The following is a 15,857-nucleotide window of genomic DNA, read 5'->3' as shown; positions in this document are numbered from 1 at the left end:
CATTTTCTAAAAACTTGTCGCGTTTCCCAGCAGCTGCCATTGCGCATGCGCACAGTAAGTACTTGTCAGAAAAGTCGAACATAGTGGTGTCGTCATCATCAGGCGCAGATTACAGCGAATGTAACACGCAGGTTTGTGATCGTTGTTGTGCTGCTGTTTTTTTTTAAAGCTATAAGTGTTTTATGTGATTTATAAATAATTCTGCCCTTTGTAACTTTTTCTTGTATTTATTGTTTTTTTAAACTGAAAGCAATATGGATTCAGCTAAAGACGCTCCTCCACCCAAGCAGCAACCTATGATCTACATTTGTGGAGGTGAGAAATAATACTTTATTGTTTACTAGCTAATTAATAAAGTATGGGGACATCTAATTATGTGATAGGCATAAAATGATCTGATAGAGAGTCATTTTACTCCTGCAACTCATGTAGCTTGCAAAACACACATATGATCCCCTCTGCTCTCAGAACTGTTAGCATACAGCTGTATGTGTATATTAGCCCTAAATGTATACTGTAAAACATACCTATCCCCTCTGCTCTCAGAACTGTTAGCATACAGCTGTATGTGTATATTAGCCCTAAATGTATACTGTAAAACATACCTATCCCCTCTGCTCTCAGAACTGTTAGCATACAGCTGTATGTGTATATTAGCCCTAAATGTATACTGTAAAACATACCTATCCCCTCTGCTCTCAGAACTGGCTGTATGTGTATATTAGCCCTAAATGTATACTGTAAAACACACCTATCCCCTCTGCTCTCAGATCTGTTTGTATACAGCTGTATGTGTATATTAGCCCTAAATGTATACTGTAAAACATACCTATCCCCTCTGCTCTCAGAACTGTTAGCATACAGCTGTATGTGTATATTAGCCCTAAATGTATACTGTAAAACATACCTATCCCCTCTGCTCTCAGAACTGTTTGCTTACAGCTGTATGTGTATATTAGCCCGCAATGTATACTGTAAAACATACCTATCCCCTCTGCTCTCAGAACTGGCTGTATGTGTATATTAGCCCTAAATGTATACTGTAAAACATACCTATCCCCTCTGCTCTCAGAACTGTTAGCATACAGCTGTATGTGTATATTAGCCCTAAATGTATACTGTAAAACTCACCTATCCCCTCTGCTCTCAGAACTGTTAGCATACAGCTGTATGTGTATATTAGCCCTAAATGTATACTGTAAAACATACCTATCCGCTCTGCTCTCAGAACTGTTAGCATACAGCTGTATGTGTATATTAGCCCTAAATGTATACTGTAAAACATACCTATCCCCTCTGCTCTCAGAACTGTTAGCATACAGCTGTATGTGTATATTAGCCATCAATGTATACTGTAAAACATACCTATCCCCTCTGCTGTCAGAACTGTTAGCATACAGCTGTATGTGTATATTAGCCCTAAATGTATACTGTAAAACATACCTATCCCCTCTGCTCTCAGAACTGTTAGCATACAGCTGTATGTGTATATTAGCCCTAAATGTATACTGTAAAACATACCTATCCCCTCTGCTCTCAGAACTGTTTGTATACAGCTGTATGTGTATATTAGCCCTAAATGTATACTGTAAAACACACCTATCCCCTCTGCTCTCAGAACTGTTTGTATACAGCTGTGTGTGTATATTAGCCCTAAATGTATACTGTAAAACTCACCTATCCTCCTCTGCTCTCAGAACTTGCTGTATGTGTATATTAGACCTAAATGTATACTGTAAAACATACCTATCCCCTCTGCTCTCAGAACTGTTTGTATACAGCTGTGTGTGTATATTAGCCCTAAATGTATACTGTAAAACATACCTATCCCCTCTGCTCTCAGATCTGTTTGTATACAGCTGTGTGTGTATATTAGCCCTAAATGTATACTGTAAAATATACCTATCCCCTCTGCTCTCAGAACTGTTTGTATACAGCTGTATGTGTATATTAGCCCTAAATGTATACTGTAAAACACACCTATCCCCTCTGCTCTCAGAACTGTTAGCATGCTGAATGTGTATATTAGCCATCAATGTATACTGTAAAACTCACCTATCCCCTCTGCTCTCAGAACTGTTAGCATACAGCTGTATGTGTATATTAGCCCTAAATGTATACTGTAAAACATACCTATCCCCTCTGCTCTCAGAACTGGCTGTATGTGTATATTAGCCCTAAATGTATACTGTAAAACATACCTATCCCCTCTGCTCTCAGAACTGTTAGCATACAGCTGTATGTGTATATTAGCCCTAAATGTATACTGTAAAACACACCTATCCCCTCTGCTCTCAGAACTGTTAGCATACAGCTGTATGTGTATATTAGCCCTAAATGTATACTGTAAAACACACCTATCCCCTCTGCTCTCAGAACTGTTTGTATACAGCTGTGTGTGTATATTAGCCCTAAATGTATACTGTAAAACATACCTATCCCCTCTGCTCTCAGAACTGTTTGTATACAGCTGTATGTGTATATTAGCCCTAAATGTATACTGTAAAACACACCTATCCCCTCTGCTCTCAGAACTGTTTGCATACAGCTGTATGTGTATATTAGCCCTAAATGTATACTGTAAAACACACCTATCCCCTCTGCTCTCAGAACTGTTAGCATACAGCTGTATGTGTATATTAGCCCTAAATGTATACTGTAAAACATACCTATCCCCTCTGCTCTCAGAACTGTTTGTATACAGCTGTATGTGTATATTAGCCCTAAATGTATACTGTAAAACACACCTATCCCCTCTGCTCTCAGAACTGTTTGCATGCTGTATGTGTATATTAGCCATCGATGTATACTGTAAAACATACCTATCCCCTCTGCTCTCAGAACTGTTTGCATGCTGTATGTGTATATTAGCCATCGATGTATACTGTAAAACATACCTATCCCCTCTGCTCTCAGAACTGTTTGTATACAGCTGTATGTGTATATTAGCCATCAATGTATACTGTAAAACTCACCTATCCCCTCTGCTCTCAGAACTGTTAGCATGCTGAATGTGTATATTAGCCATCAATGTATACTGTAAAACTCACCTATCCCCTCTGCTCTCAGAACTGTTAGCATACAGCTGTATGTGTATATTAGCCCTAAATGTATACTGTAAAACATACCTATCCCCTCTGCTCTCAGAACTGTTAGCATACAGCTGTATGTGTATATTAGCCCTAAATGTATACTGTAAAACATACCTATCCCCTCTGCTCTCAGAACTGGCTGTATGTGTATATTAGCCCTAAATGTATACTGTAAAACATACCTATCCCCTCTGCTCTCAGAACTGTTTGCATGCAGCTGTATGTGTATATTAGCCCTAAATGTATACTGTAAAACCTACCTATCCCCTCTTCTCTCAGAACTGTTTGTATACAGCTGTGTGTGTATATTAGCCCTAAATGTATACTGTAAAACATACCTATCCCCTCTGCTCTCAGAACTGTTTGTATACAGCTGTATGTGTATATTAGCCCTAAATGTATACTGTAAAACACACCTATCCCCTCTGCTCTCAGAACTGTTAGCATACAGCTGTATGTGTATATTAGCTCTAAATGTATACTGTAAAACACACCTATCCCCTCTGCTCTCAGAACTGTTTGCATGCTGTATGTGTATATTAGCCATCAATGTATACTGTAAAACTCACCTATCCCCTCTGCTCTCAGAACTGTTAGCATGCTGAATGTGTATATTAGCCATCAATGTATACTGTAAAACTCACCTATCCCCTCTGCTCTCAGAACTGTTAGCATACAGCTGTATGTGTATATTAGCCCTAAATGTATACTGTAAAACATACCTATCCCCTCTGCTCTCAGAACTGTTAGCATACAGCTGTATGTGTATATTAGCCCTAAATGTATACTGTAAAACATACCTATCCCCTCTGCTCTCAGAACTGGCTGTAAGTGTATATTATCCCTAAATGTATACTGTAAAACACACCTATCCCCTCTGCTCTCAGAACTGTTTGTATACAGCTGTATGTGTATATTAGCCCTAAATGTATACTGTGAAACATACCTATCCCCTCTGCTCTCAGAACTGGCTGTATGTGTATATTAGCCCTAAATGTATACTGTAAAACACACCTATCCCCTCTGCTCTCAGAACTGTTAGCATGCTGAATGTGTATATTAGCCATCAATGTATACTGTAAAACTCACCTATCCCCTCTGCTCTTAGAACTGTTTGTATACAGCTGTATGTGTATATTAGCCCTAAATGTATACTGTAAAACACACCTATCCCCTCTGCTCTCAGAACTGTTTGCATGCTGTATGTGTATATTAGCCATCAATGTATACTGTAAAACTCACCTATCCCCTCTGCTCTCAGAACTGTTAGCATGCTGAATGTGTATATTAGCCATCAATGTATACTGTAAAACTCGCCTATCCCCTCTGCTCTCAGAACTGTTAGCATACAGCTGTATGTGTATATTAGCCCTAAATGTATACTGTAAAACATACCTATCCGCTCTGCTCTCAGAACTGTTAGCATACAGCTGTATGTGTATATTAGCCCTAAATGTATCCTGTAAAACATACCTATCCCCTCTGCTCTCAGAACTGGCTGTAAGTGTATATTATCCCTAAATGTATACTGTAAAACATACCTATCCCCTCTGCTCTCAGAAGTGTTTGCATGTAGCTGTATGTGTATATTAGCCCTAAATGTATACTGTAAAACATACCTATCCCCTCTTCTCTCAGAACTGTTTGTATACAGCTGTGTGTGTATATTGGCCCTAAATGTATACTGTAAAACACGCCTATCCCCTCTGCTCTTAGAACTGTTTGTATACAGCTGTATGTGTATATTAGCCCTAAATGTATACTGTGAAACATACCTATCCTCTCTGCTCTCAGAACTTGCTGTATGTGTATATTAGCCCTAAATGTATACTGTAAAACATACCTATCCCCTCTGCTCTCAGAACTGTTTGCTTACAGCTGTATGTGTATATTAGCCCTAAATGTATACTGTAAAACATACCTATCCCCTCTGCTCTCAGAACTGTTTGCTTACAGCTGTAAGTGTATATTAGCCCTAAATGTATACTGTAAAACATACCTATCCGCTCTGCTCTCAGAACTGTTAGCATACAGCTGTATGTGTATATTAGCCCTAAATGTATCCTGTAAAACATACCTATCCCCTCTGCTCTCAGAACTGGCTGTAAGTGTATATTATCCCTAAATGTATACTGTAAAACATACCTATCCCCTCTGCTCTCAGAACTGTTTGCATGTAGCTGTATGTGTATATTAGCCCTAAATGTATACTGTAAAACATACCTATCCCCTCTTCTCTCAGAACTGTTTGTATACAGCTGTGTGTGTATATTGGCCCTAAATGTATACTGTAAAACACGCCTATCCCCTCTGCTCTTAGAACTGTTTGTATACAGCTGTATGTGTATATTAGCCCTAAATGTATACTGTGAAACATACCTATCCCCTCTGCTCTCAGAACTTGCTGTATGTGTATATTAGCCCTAAATGTATACTGTAAAACATACCTATCCCCTCTGCTCTCAGAACTGTTTGCTTACAGCTGTAAGTGTATATTAGCCCTAAATGTATACTGTAAAACATACCTATCCCCTCTGCTCTCAGATCTGTTTGTATACAGCTGTAGGTGTATATTAGCCCTAAATGTATACTGTAAAACATACCTATCCCCTCTGCTCTCAGAACTGGCTGTATGTGTATATTAGCCCTAAATGTATACTGTAAAACATACCTATCCCCTCTGCTCTCAGAACTGTTTGCTTACAGCTGTAAGTGTATATTAGCCCTAAATGTATACTGTAAAACATACCTATCCCCTCTGCTCTCAGATCTGTTTGTATACAGCTGTATGTGTATATTAGCCCTAAATGTATACTGTAAAACATACCTATCCCCTCTGCTCTCAGAACTGTTTGCTTACAGCTGTATGTGTATATTAGCCCTAAATGTATACTGTAAAACTCACCTATCCTCCTCTGCTCTCAGATCTGTATGTGTATATTAGCCCTAAATGTATACTGTAAAACATACCTATCCCCTCTGCTCTCAGAACTGTTTGTATACAGCTGTATGTGTATTTTAGCCCTAAATGTATACTGTAAAATATACCTATCCCCTCTGCTCTCAGAACTGTTTGCATACAGCTGTATGTGTATGTTAGCCCTAAATGTATACTGTAAAACACACCTATCCCCTCTGCTCTCAGAACTGTTTGCATACAGCTGTATGTGTATATTAGCCCTAAATGTATACTGTAAAACTCACCTATCCTCCTCTGCTCTCAGATCTGTTTGTATACAGCTGTGTGTGTATATTAGCCCTAAATGTATACTGTAAAACACACCTATCCCCTCTGCTCTCAGAACTGTTAGCATACAGCTGTATGTGTATATTAGCCCTAAATGTATACTGTAAAACATACCTATCCCCTCTGCTCTCAGAACTATTTGTATACAGCTGTGTGTGTATATTAGCCCTTAATGTATACTGTAAAACACGCCTATCCCCTCTGCTCTCAGAACTGTTAGCATACAGCTGTATGTGTATGTTGCCTTCATTTCCTATGATAGCTTGCACACTTGAGTGTTTTATAATATAGTTTAAGCTTAGCTGTATATATGTAATTATAGGAATCACACTGTTCTGTTGCTTTAGAGCAGCGTATCCCCTGTCTATTGTATATTTGACAGCACGTGACTCATCTTTATTTCCAACATGGAAGCTGTTTTTTTGCAAAGTTTTTACACTGGTATTTAAAATAAACAAAATCAACAAGTAATTATATAAAAAACAGTTATGCTCATAGACACAGAATGCCAGATTAGTATGAAATCTTATAAACCAAAGTACAAAGTAAAAATACTATGTTTGGTGAAAATATAGACTATTATCTTTTTTTGAAAATATTTATATAACTTCAGTTGCAGTCTGAAATGTAAAAATGAAACGTTTACATCTTACTATACACATGCTGGGCTTGAGCTGTATCTTGACCAGACTATGCTCATCAGGATGGAATTTAAAGCCAACAGGATTTCCAAAGTAATATATAGCCCATACACCATTTGAGAGAATTTCTTTGCACTTTCTGAATAAGATATCTTTCTACGTGCAGACTGTAAATGGTTTAACGCTGATATTCATTTGCATTACAGAATGCCACACTGAAAATGAAATAAAATCCAGAGACCCCATCAGATGCAGAGAATGTGGTTACAGAATAATGTACAAGAAAAGGACAAAAAGATGTATCCTTTGTAAAACCGATTGCCGATTTTAACTTTGCATGTCTCTGTTTCATAATAGTTATGTATTGCATTATTGTACCCAACTGGTTGCCTGACATTAGCAGGGAAACTTTTTTTATTCAAAAGTTATTGATGAATGTTGTCTGCTTAAATAAACTACATTTGTAAGCCTCGGTTCTAATCAAAAGATAAAACAATCTTAAAGGGACAGTCTACCATAGAATTGTTATTGTTTTAAAAGATAGATAATCCCTTTATTACCCATTCCCCAGTTTTGCACAGCCAACACAGTTATATTAATATACTTTTTACCTCTGTGATTACCTTGTGTCTAAGAGCCTTATTCCAGCCCCCTGATCACATGACTGACTGTTTATTATCTATTGTCTTGCATTTAGCATTGTGTTGGGCTAAATCTTAAATAACTCCCTGTGCCTGAACACAGTGTTATCTATATGACCCAAGTGTACTTTTAGAGCTAGATTTATTAAAGCCCGAAGGCTGCAAGTTCTCACATGAACTTGCTCGCCGTCATTTATCAAGCAGTGGTCACCAGACCCGCCGCTTCCCTAACCTCTTTGCCACCTCTAATGTGGCGAAATTCAATCTCTTCGGTCTAGTCAGACCGAGGAGATTGACAGCTCCTGCCCGCGCGTGATTGGCTGTGCGCGGGCCGGGGGCGGGATTGCACGCGAGCGCAAAATTGCGCTCGTGTGCAATGGCGAATACCTGCGGGTAATTTCGCCACGCCACAGGCGAGCTGAGGCGTACAGGGGCGCGTATACTTCAGCTTTAATAAATCTAGCCCTTAGTCTCTTTGTGTTGAAAAGCAATTTAAACAGCATGTGATAAGAGGCAGCCATCAAGAGTTTAGAAATTAGCATATGAGTCTGCCTAGGTTTAGTTTCAACTAAGAATACCAAGAGAAAAAAGATGATACAGTAAAAGTAAATTGGAAAATTGATTAAAATTACATGTCCTATCTGAATAATAAAAGTTTAATTTTGACTAGACTGTCCCTTTAAAAGAACATAACTGGTATATTTAAAGGGATACTAAATTCAAAAATGTTTTCTTCATTCTCTAGCTATCTTTATTTAAAAAGCAGAAAGCTTAGAAACCTGGCTCATTTTGGTTCAGTGTCTGGGTTACGCTTGCTTATTGGTTGGCTGAATGTAGTCACCATTAAGCAAGCGCTATCCAGGGTGCTGAACCTAAAATGGGCCGGCTCCTAAGCTTTACATTCCTGCTTTTTCAAATAAAGATATCAATAGAACAAAGAAAAATTGATAATGGGATTAATTTTGAAAGTTGCTTAAAATCGCATGCTCTATCTGTATCATGAAAGAAACCATTTGGGTTTGATCCCTTTAATGAATATGTAGTATGTGGCAGGTTTAGGCAAATCCATTGCACCTGAATGTGTCAGCCCATGCTTCTCATATTTTGCTCCATGCAGCAGCTGGTGTTGTGCTTTCAGATATGTGCGGTAAGATAGGAATAGTGACACACTTGAAAGGGAGATATCAATGGCCACATGAGCCCAGATCAATGAACTCTGTGGCTACCGTACGGCATCTTAGGAGTTAAATAATTGCTGCTGTGTTATTCTGTGTGTATTTAACCCCTTGATTCCCCAGGGCTTTTTAGCAGTCAAGAGGTTAATTCACTGCTATGTTTCTGTCAAAGGACCAGTAAACACAGCAGATTTGCATAAACAACAAATGCAAGATAACAAGACAATGCAATAGCACTTACTCTGAATTTCAAATGAGTTGTAGATTTTTTTTTTCTAACAAATTTCAAAGTTATCTCTTTATCCACTCCTCAGCCAATCACAAATGCATATACTGTATGTATATGCAGTGAATTCTTGCACATGCTCAGTAGGAGCAGGAGACTCAAAAAGTGTAAATATAAAAAGACTGTGCACATTTTGTTAATTGGAGTAAATTGGAAAGTTGTTTAAAATTGCTGAGTGTCCCTTTAAGGAGTTAGGTAATAGATATGCAATATGCACACATGGAAACTAATATTAGAGTAGTATCAAAGATGCTCTTCTGTATACTTTTAAAGCACAGTTAAAATTAAAGGGACACTCAAGTCAAAATTATATTTTTGTGATTCAGATAGAGCAGCAAAACTTTCCAATTTACTTCTATTAACCCTTTGAGTGCTAAGTACTTTCCCACCTGGGTGCTAAGATTTTTTTTTTTTTTTTTTACACAACATTTTTTGAACTTTTTTCCCCCCCAGACCCCCAAGACTTAAACTGTTGGAAAGGTTAGATGATTACCTTTCAAATGGTACGTCTTGGGGATCTGTATCTGCTTAGATGCCTGAGATACAGGCTTATAAGCAGCATGCCCCCTGCTTCTATAATTAACATTAAGTATAAATAAAGTTGCGCCGTGACGTCATCACGTTATTGCGCGTGACATCACCACGCAAAACGGGAAGCCCCAGCGATGCCTGTCACTCTACAGACACGATTGCCGGGGTAGGAGCGAGTGGGAGCCCCCAGATCTCCCTCAAGGTGGGAGAGTGCTAGCGACGTCTATTAGCACTCAAAGGGTTAACAAAATATGCACAGTCTTTTTATATTTACACTTTTTGAGTCACCAGCTCCTACTGAGCATGTGCAAGAATTCACAGAATATACGTATATACATTTGTGATTGGCTGATGGCTGTCACATGATACAGGAAGAGCGGAAAAAGACATAACTGAAATTTGTCAGAAAAAAATCTACTTATTTGAAGTTCAGAAGACTAAGTGCTATTGCATTGTCTTTTTATCATTCATTTGTTGTTTATGCAAATCCACTGTATTTACTCCATGAAGAAAAAGCAAATATGTCGAAACTGAATATTGCAAATGGCTATCAAGGTGCTATGCATACTTTATTTGTTTGCATAATAAATAAATGCAGGATAAAAAGACAATGCAATAGCACTAAAGAGAAAGTTCAGTGGCACTACCTATTAAGTTAGACTGCCTCCACCCTCATTATATTCAGTAGCTCCTAGGCTATTAATTGGGGTACGTGGTGCTGTGTATTAATTTTCTGAACACGAACAAGCGAAGAGTTAAAGACCCTTCTCAGAATACACTCATAGCACTCCTAGTAGGCATATGTGACGTAAATTAAACTAGATATAACATGGACAACGAATGGTTAGAGAGATCTCATTGGATTAAATAAAATATAACTTTTAATTGTTAACACATAAAAATAGAGTTAAAATCTAGGGATGTGCAGGTTAAAATTGAAAAACTCATAGTAGAGTGTTGAGATACTGAAATTAATACCTGATTGTAAGATTGTACCAGAGTAATGCTTTAGGTAACGATACCTGAATGTACATATTTCACATAGTGAATGTAAATGAACACTCTTACAGTGGAGTATTATTAAATGTCACCACAGTTAAAGATAAGGTGTACTCCTCTGATGTGCAATCGTGTGGCCCAATATAAATAGTGGTGTTCTTAGATTCTTGTATATTTCAGAAGTGCTCATATATAGGATCAGAGCCCCTTCTGAATTATAAATGTATTCCTATGATAATATATGTTTATACAATCAGTGTGCTTGGTGCATACTTGGGTATCACGTTATCTGCTGGCAAGTATTAAATCAGATCACAAATGGTATTTATTTATTTGAGTAGATATCTAATACATCCTTTGAATTAGTATATAATCTCAACGTATTGTTTTTAGAGTTATCCTGGGTGAAAAACCTTTTATTAACCACTTTAAGTGTAATATTGTGGTTTGTTACTATTCGTTTATCACTTGAAGAAAACCACCTTTTAATAAGTATTGAAGATTGGTCACTAAATGAGGGTCCACATATGTGGCTATTGGTTTGAAACAAGGATTGGCTTAAATAATTAGATATCAAATATTATAATGAAACATTCTGACTGGTGTGAATATTAGTATTGCTGCTGACTTAAGTGTCTAAGATTAGCAGCTATAGCAACATTGCTTTCCCACACCTGTGATAAGTTCTGATAGTATGCAATGCAATCAGAGCAGTCTAATATAGAATGACATCCAAATCCTTGCTGATATATAATTCAGTTTCGGTTAGCTGAAATTCAGCGCAAACCGTTAGTATCTATATATAGGTAGGTGCAGGCAGAAAGGAGTTAGTGAGTATCAAGTGCATTACGTATCAGCGTTTCTATCTTTCAATATTGATTTCAATTCACTCCATATTTTGTCTGCCTACAGTTGGTGTTATAATTGCCGGCAGTCTTTCTAGATACTTGTGACTGAAAGTTTACCCCTAAATAGTCACCACCTGCGGATACCCTCCTAAGTAGTTGTGGCTCAAAGGCTATACACTGTTATGGCGACCAAACTAATATCGGTGGTTTATCAAGCACCCGGAGGCTCTAAACAGGGTCAAGGCTGAGTACATCATACACAGCTAAGTGTAAGTTAAACGGTTCTGAACCGCCAAAAATAATGAGTATCATATTAATATTTCTACTACGAGTGAGCCCTAACAAACACAGGAGCTCCCTGACTCCTCACCAGTTCCCTAACATGTTTCGCCGTTCTCACGGCTTTCTCAAAGGGGGGTGTGTGCGTGCGTCGCGCTAACATTGGCTATTTATGTGTTCAGGAGGCTGATTCTCCTCCCACCTCGGTGACGTCACATATGACGTGAGGTTAGCGTGGATACCATATGACTGGTAATCATACTCTCGAGGGGTTCCATCACTGAACTTAGATATTGATAAGCTTGATACGTGATATTAACTTATATTAAAGAGGGAACTTATTGCTTCTTATAATAACTTATATAGTTGTACCTATTCCCAATAAATAAATGACATACCTCTGTGTGACTTTATTTTTATATTGTGCCACCAACCTAAATGTGATTGTTTGTGCATTATGTGTTTGTAGTATGTGATCGATCAACTGTTATTATAGCAATGCCTAATCAACAGACATCCGGGATTATTGTGTTAGTTCTATTAATTGTGGTAATCTTTTATTTTAGTGAATCATCTCTTTGGGGATTCGTGATTTATCGTGAAATCCCCAATGGTTAAACGAACAGAATAACTTCGCCCACTACCTCGGATGAGTGAGCAATTATAATATCTCCAATGTGTGGAGGGAGATGAAATATCAGCCCATCACAAACAGATAAGAATATTAATCATGACACAAGATACAAACTAATTACATACGTGTCATCAAGAATCTTTACTTAAATATATAATATTGTTAAATAAAGCTAAGATTCAGATATAAACACTATAACAAGTAATTAGTAGATACCCAAAGAGGCTTATTCGCAATATCAGCTTAAATAAGAGAAAAAACACAAACACCCATATAAATAATAAATTTAGGACAATTCACTCACTTCTCACGTTTTTTATTGTTAAAAAGGTGATGTAACACTTTAGGTTGTTATGTTTTAGCACTCACAGTTTATTCTTTTTCCATCACTTAATAGTCCCCCCACAAGGTCCAATTGCAGCAAAATTTGTTGTTGCAATCACATTTAAACTTAAAGATTAAATCACTTCAAGCAGTGGATAATTTAGACTAAATTATGATAGTTCACTTATGATTCATTATAGAACAGCAATCATATTAAGTAAGACTACTGGAGGTCTCTACAACAATGTAATAGAAATATATACTCCATAGAAGAAATGAATATAATACAATACTCAAACATACTGTGAAACTATTAATGTCTCTAAATTATACAAGAATCGCATATCATAATTTTATATATCACTTAAATACTAAGGAGAGTATGTTTACATGGTATATAAATATCGACTGCTAATACACTTCTTCACGATAAATCACGAATCCCCAAAGAGATGATTCACTAAAATAAAAGATTACCACAATTTATAGAACTAACACAATAATCCCGGATGTCTGTTGATTAGGCATTGCTATAATAACAGTTGATCGATCACATACTACAAACACATAATGCACAAACAATCACATTTAGGTTGGTGGCACAATATAAAAATAAAGTCACACAGAGGTATGTCATTTATTTATTGGGAATAGGTACAACTATATAAGTTATTATAAGAAGCAATAAGTTCCCTCTTTAATATAAGTTAATATCACGTATCAAGCTTATCAATATCTAAGTTCAGTGATGGAACCCCTCGAGAGTATGATTACCAGTCATATGGTATCCACGCTAACCTCACGTCATATGTGACGTCACCGAGGTGGGAGGAGAATCAGCCTCCTGAACACATAAATAGCCAATGTTAGCGCGACGCGCGCACACACCCCCCTTTGAGAAAGCCGTGAGAACGGCGAAACATGTTAGGGAACTGGTGAGGAGTCAGGGAGCTCCTGTGTTTGTTAGGGCTCACTCGTAGTAGAAATATTAATCTGATACTCATTATTTTTGGCGGTTCAGAACCGTTTAACTTACACTTAGCTGTGTATGATGTACTCAGCCTTGACCCTGTTTAGAGCCTCCGGGTGCTTGATAAACCACCGATATTAGTTTGGTCGCCATAACAGTGTATAGCCTTTGAGCCACAACTACTTAGGAGGGTATCCGCAGGTGGTGACTATTTAGGGGTAAACTTTCAGTCACAAGTATCTAGAAAGACTGCCGGCAATTATAACACCAACTGTAGGCAGACAAAATATGGAGTGAATTGAAATCAATATTGAAAGATAGAAACGCTGATACGTAATGCACTTGATACTCACTAACTCCTTTCTGCCTGCACCTACCTATATATAGATACTAACGGTTTGCGCTGAATTTCAGCTAACCGAAACTGAATTATATATCAGCAAGGATTTGGATGTCATTCTATATTAGACTGCTCTGATTGCATTGCATACTATCAGAACTTATCACAGGTGTGGGAAAGCAATGTTGCTATAGCTGCTAATCTTAGACACTTAAGTCAGCAGCAATACTAATATTCACACCAGTCAGAATGTTTCATTATAATATTTGATATCTAATTATTTAAGCCAATCCTTGTTTCAAACCAATAGCCACATATGTGGACCCTCATTTAGTGACCAATCTTCAATACTTATTAAAAGGTGGTTTTCTTCAAGTGATAAACGAATAGTAACAAACCACAATATTACACTTAAAGTGGTTAATAAAAGGTTTTTCACCCAGGATAACTCTAAAAACAATACGTTGAGATTATATACTAATTCAAAGGATGTATTAGATATCTACTCAAATAAATAAATACCATTTGTGATCTGATTTAATACTTGCCAGCAGATAACGTGATACCCAAGTATGCACCAAGCACACTGATTGTATAAACATATATTATCATAGGAATACATTTATAATTCAGAAGGGGCTCTGATCCTATATATGAGCACTTCTGAAATATACAAGAATCTAAGAACACCACTATTTATATTGGGCCACACGATTGCACATCAGAGGAGTACACCTTATCTTTAACTGTGGTGACATTTAATAATACTCCACTGTAAGAGTGTTCATTTACATTCACTATGTGAAATATGTACATTCAGGTATCGTTACCTAAAGCATTACTCTGGTACAATCTTACAATCAGGTATTAATTTCAGTATCTCAACACTCTACTACGAGTTTTTCAATTTTAACCTGCACATCCCTAGATTTTAACTCTATTTTTATGTGTTAACAATTAAAAGTTATATTTTATTTAATCCAATGAGATCTCTCTAACCATTCGTTGTCCATGTTATATCTAGTTTAATTTACGTCACATATGCCTACTAGGAGTGCTATGAGTGTATTCTGAGAAGGGTCTTTAACTCTTCGCTTGTTCGTGTTCAATGCAATAGCACTGTGTGAACTTAAAATAAGTAGTAGATTTTGTTCTGACAGATTTCAGTTATGTCTATTTCCACTCCCCCTGTATCATGTGACAGCCATCAGCCAATCACAAATGCATATATGTATATTCTGTAAATTCTTGCCCATGCTCAGTAGGAGCTGGTAACTCAAAAAGTGTAAATATAAAAAGACTGTGCACATTTTGTTAATAGAAGTAAATTGGAAAGTTGTTTAAAATTGCTGCTCTATCTGAATCATGAAAGGTTAATTTTGACTTGAGTGTCCCTTTAATTAATTAGCCTTTTTAGTGTTTAATTCAGTTTCTTTTTCTTGTATGTTTCCTTAACCATTAATATTCCAGTGGTTGTATTTGATGCCCGTTGAAATAAAAGAAAATAACAACTTGTGGAATATACAATATGTTTTGTGCAGTGCATATTTCTGAAGGGGTTTGTTTAAGAAAACCAAACGTAATTTGTGTTGTTTGGTTTTGAAACTGTAAATAATAAACGTTTTGTAATAAAGACTTTACAACTGCACATTGTTGTAAATTATTTATTTTTTGCTTTTCAAATCTTTACAATTTTCCCCACACAAAGTACAGGTCACATGCCTTCATTGCTCAAAGTGTTTTATGTGTATTTGTGCTTTTTTATTTTTATTATAGGTTTTATCATTTACATCATTTGTTTGCATGATTTAACTAGGCTACAGCACACACGTCTTTTGTTCCAGAACAGA

At 37.0% G+C, this 15,857-nt stretch overlaps 1 protein-coding gene across 1 annotated transcript; it reads left to right on the top strand.

The window, feature by feature from the left end:
* Positions 1-48: 48 nt before the first annotated feature.
* On the top strand, positions 49-15,655 carry POLR2K (RNA polymerase II, I and III subunit K). Its single transcript, XM_053695107.1, has 4 exons — positions 49-131; positions 251-315; positions 7,187-7,279; positions 15,478-15,655. The coding sequence occupies exons 2-4, from the start codon at positions 255-257 to the stop codon at positions 15,498-15,500; spliced, it is 177 nt and encodes a 58-aa protein (XP_053551082.1). The 5' UTR covers positions 49-131; positions 251-254; the 3' UTR covers positions 15,501-15,655.
* The last annotated feature ends 202 nt before the right edge of the window (positions 15,656-15,857 follow it).

The sequence above is a fragment of the Bombina bombina genome, chromosome 11 (assembly GCF_027579735.1).
Source record: "Bombina bombina isolate aBomBom1 chromosome 11, aBomBom1.pri, whole genome shotgun sequence".
Lineage (NCBI taxonomy): Eukaryota > Metazoa > Chordata > Amphibia > Anura > Bombinatoridae > Bombina > Bombina bombina.
The sequence above is the reverse complement of the archived record's forward strand: the minus strand, read 5'-3'. Positions and strand labels throughout refer to the sequence as shown.

Bases quoted from the DNA above. Each gene is read 5' to 3' on its own strand.
- POLR2K (XM_053695107.1), top strand. From the start codon at position 255: ATGGATTCAGCTAAAGACGCTCCTCCACCCAAGCAGCAACCTATGATC. The intron at 316-7,186 runs GTGAGAAATAAT...TTTGCATTACAG, and splicing joins TATGATCTACATTTGTGGAG to AATGCCACACTGAAAATGAA. The intron at 7,280-15,477 runs GTATCCTTTGTA...TTAATATTCCAG, and splicing joins CAAGAAAAGGACAAAAAGAT to TGGTTGTATTTGATGCCCGT.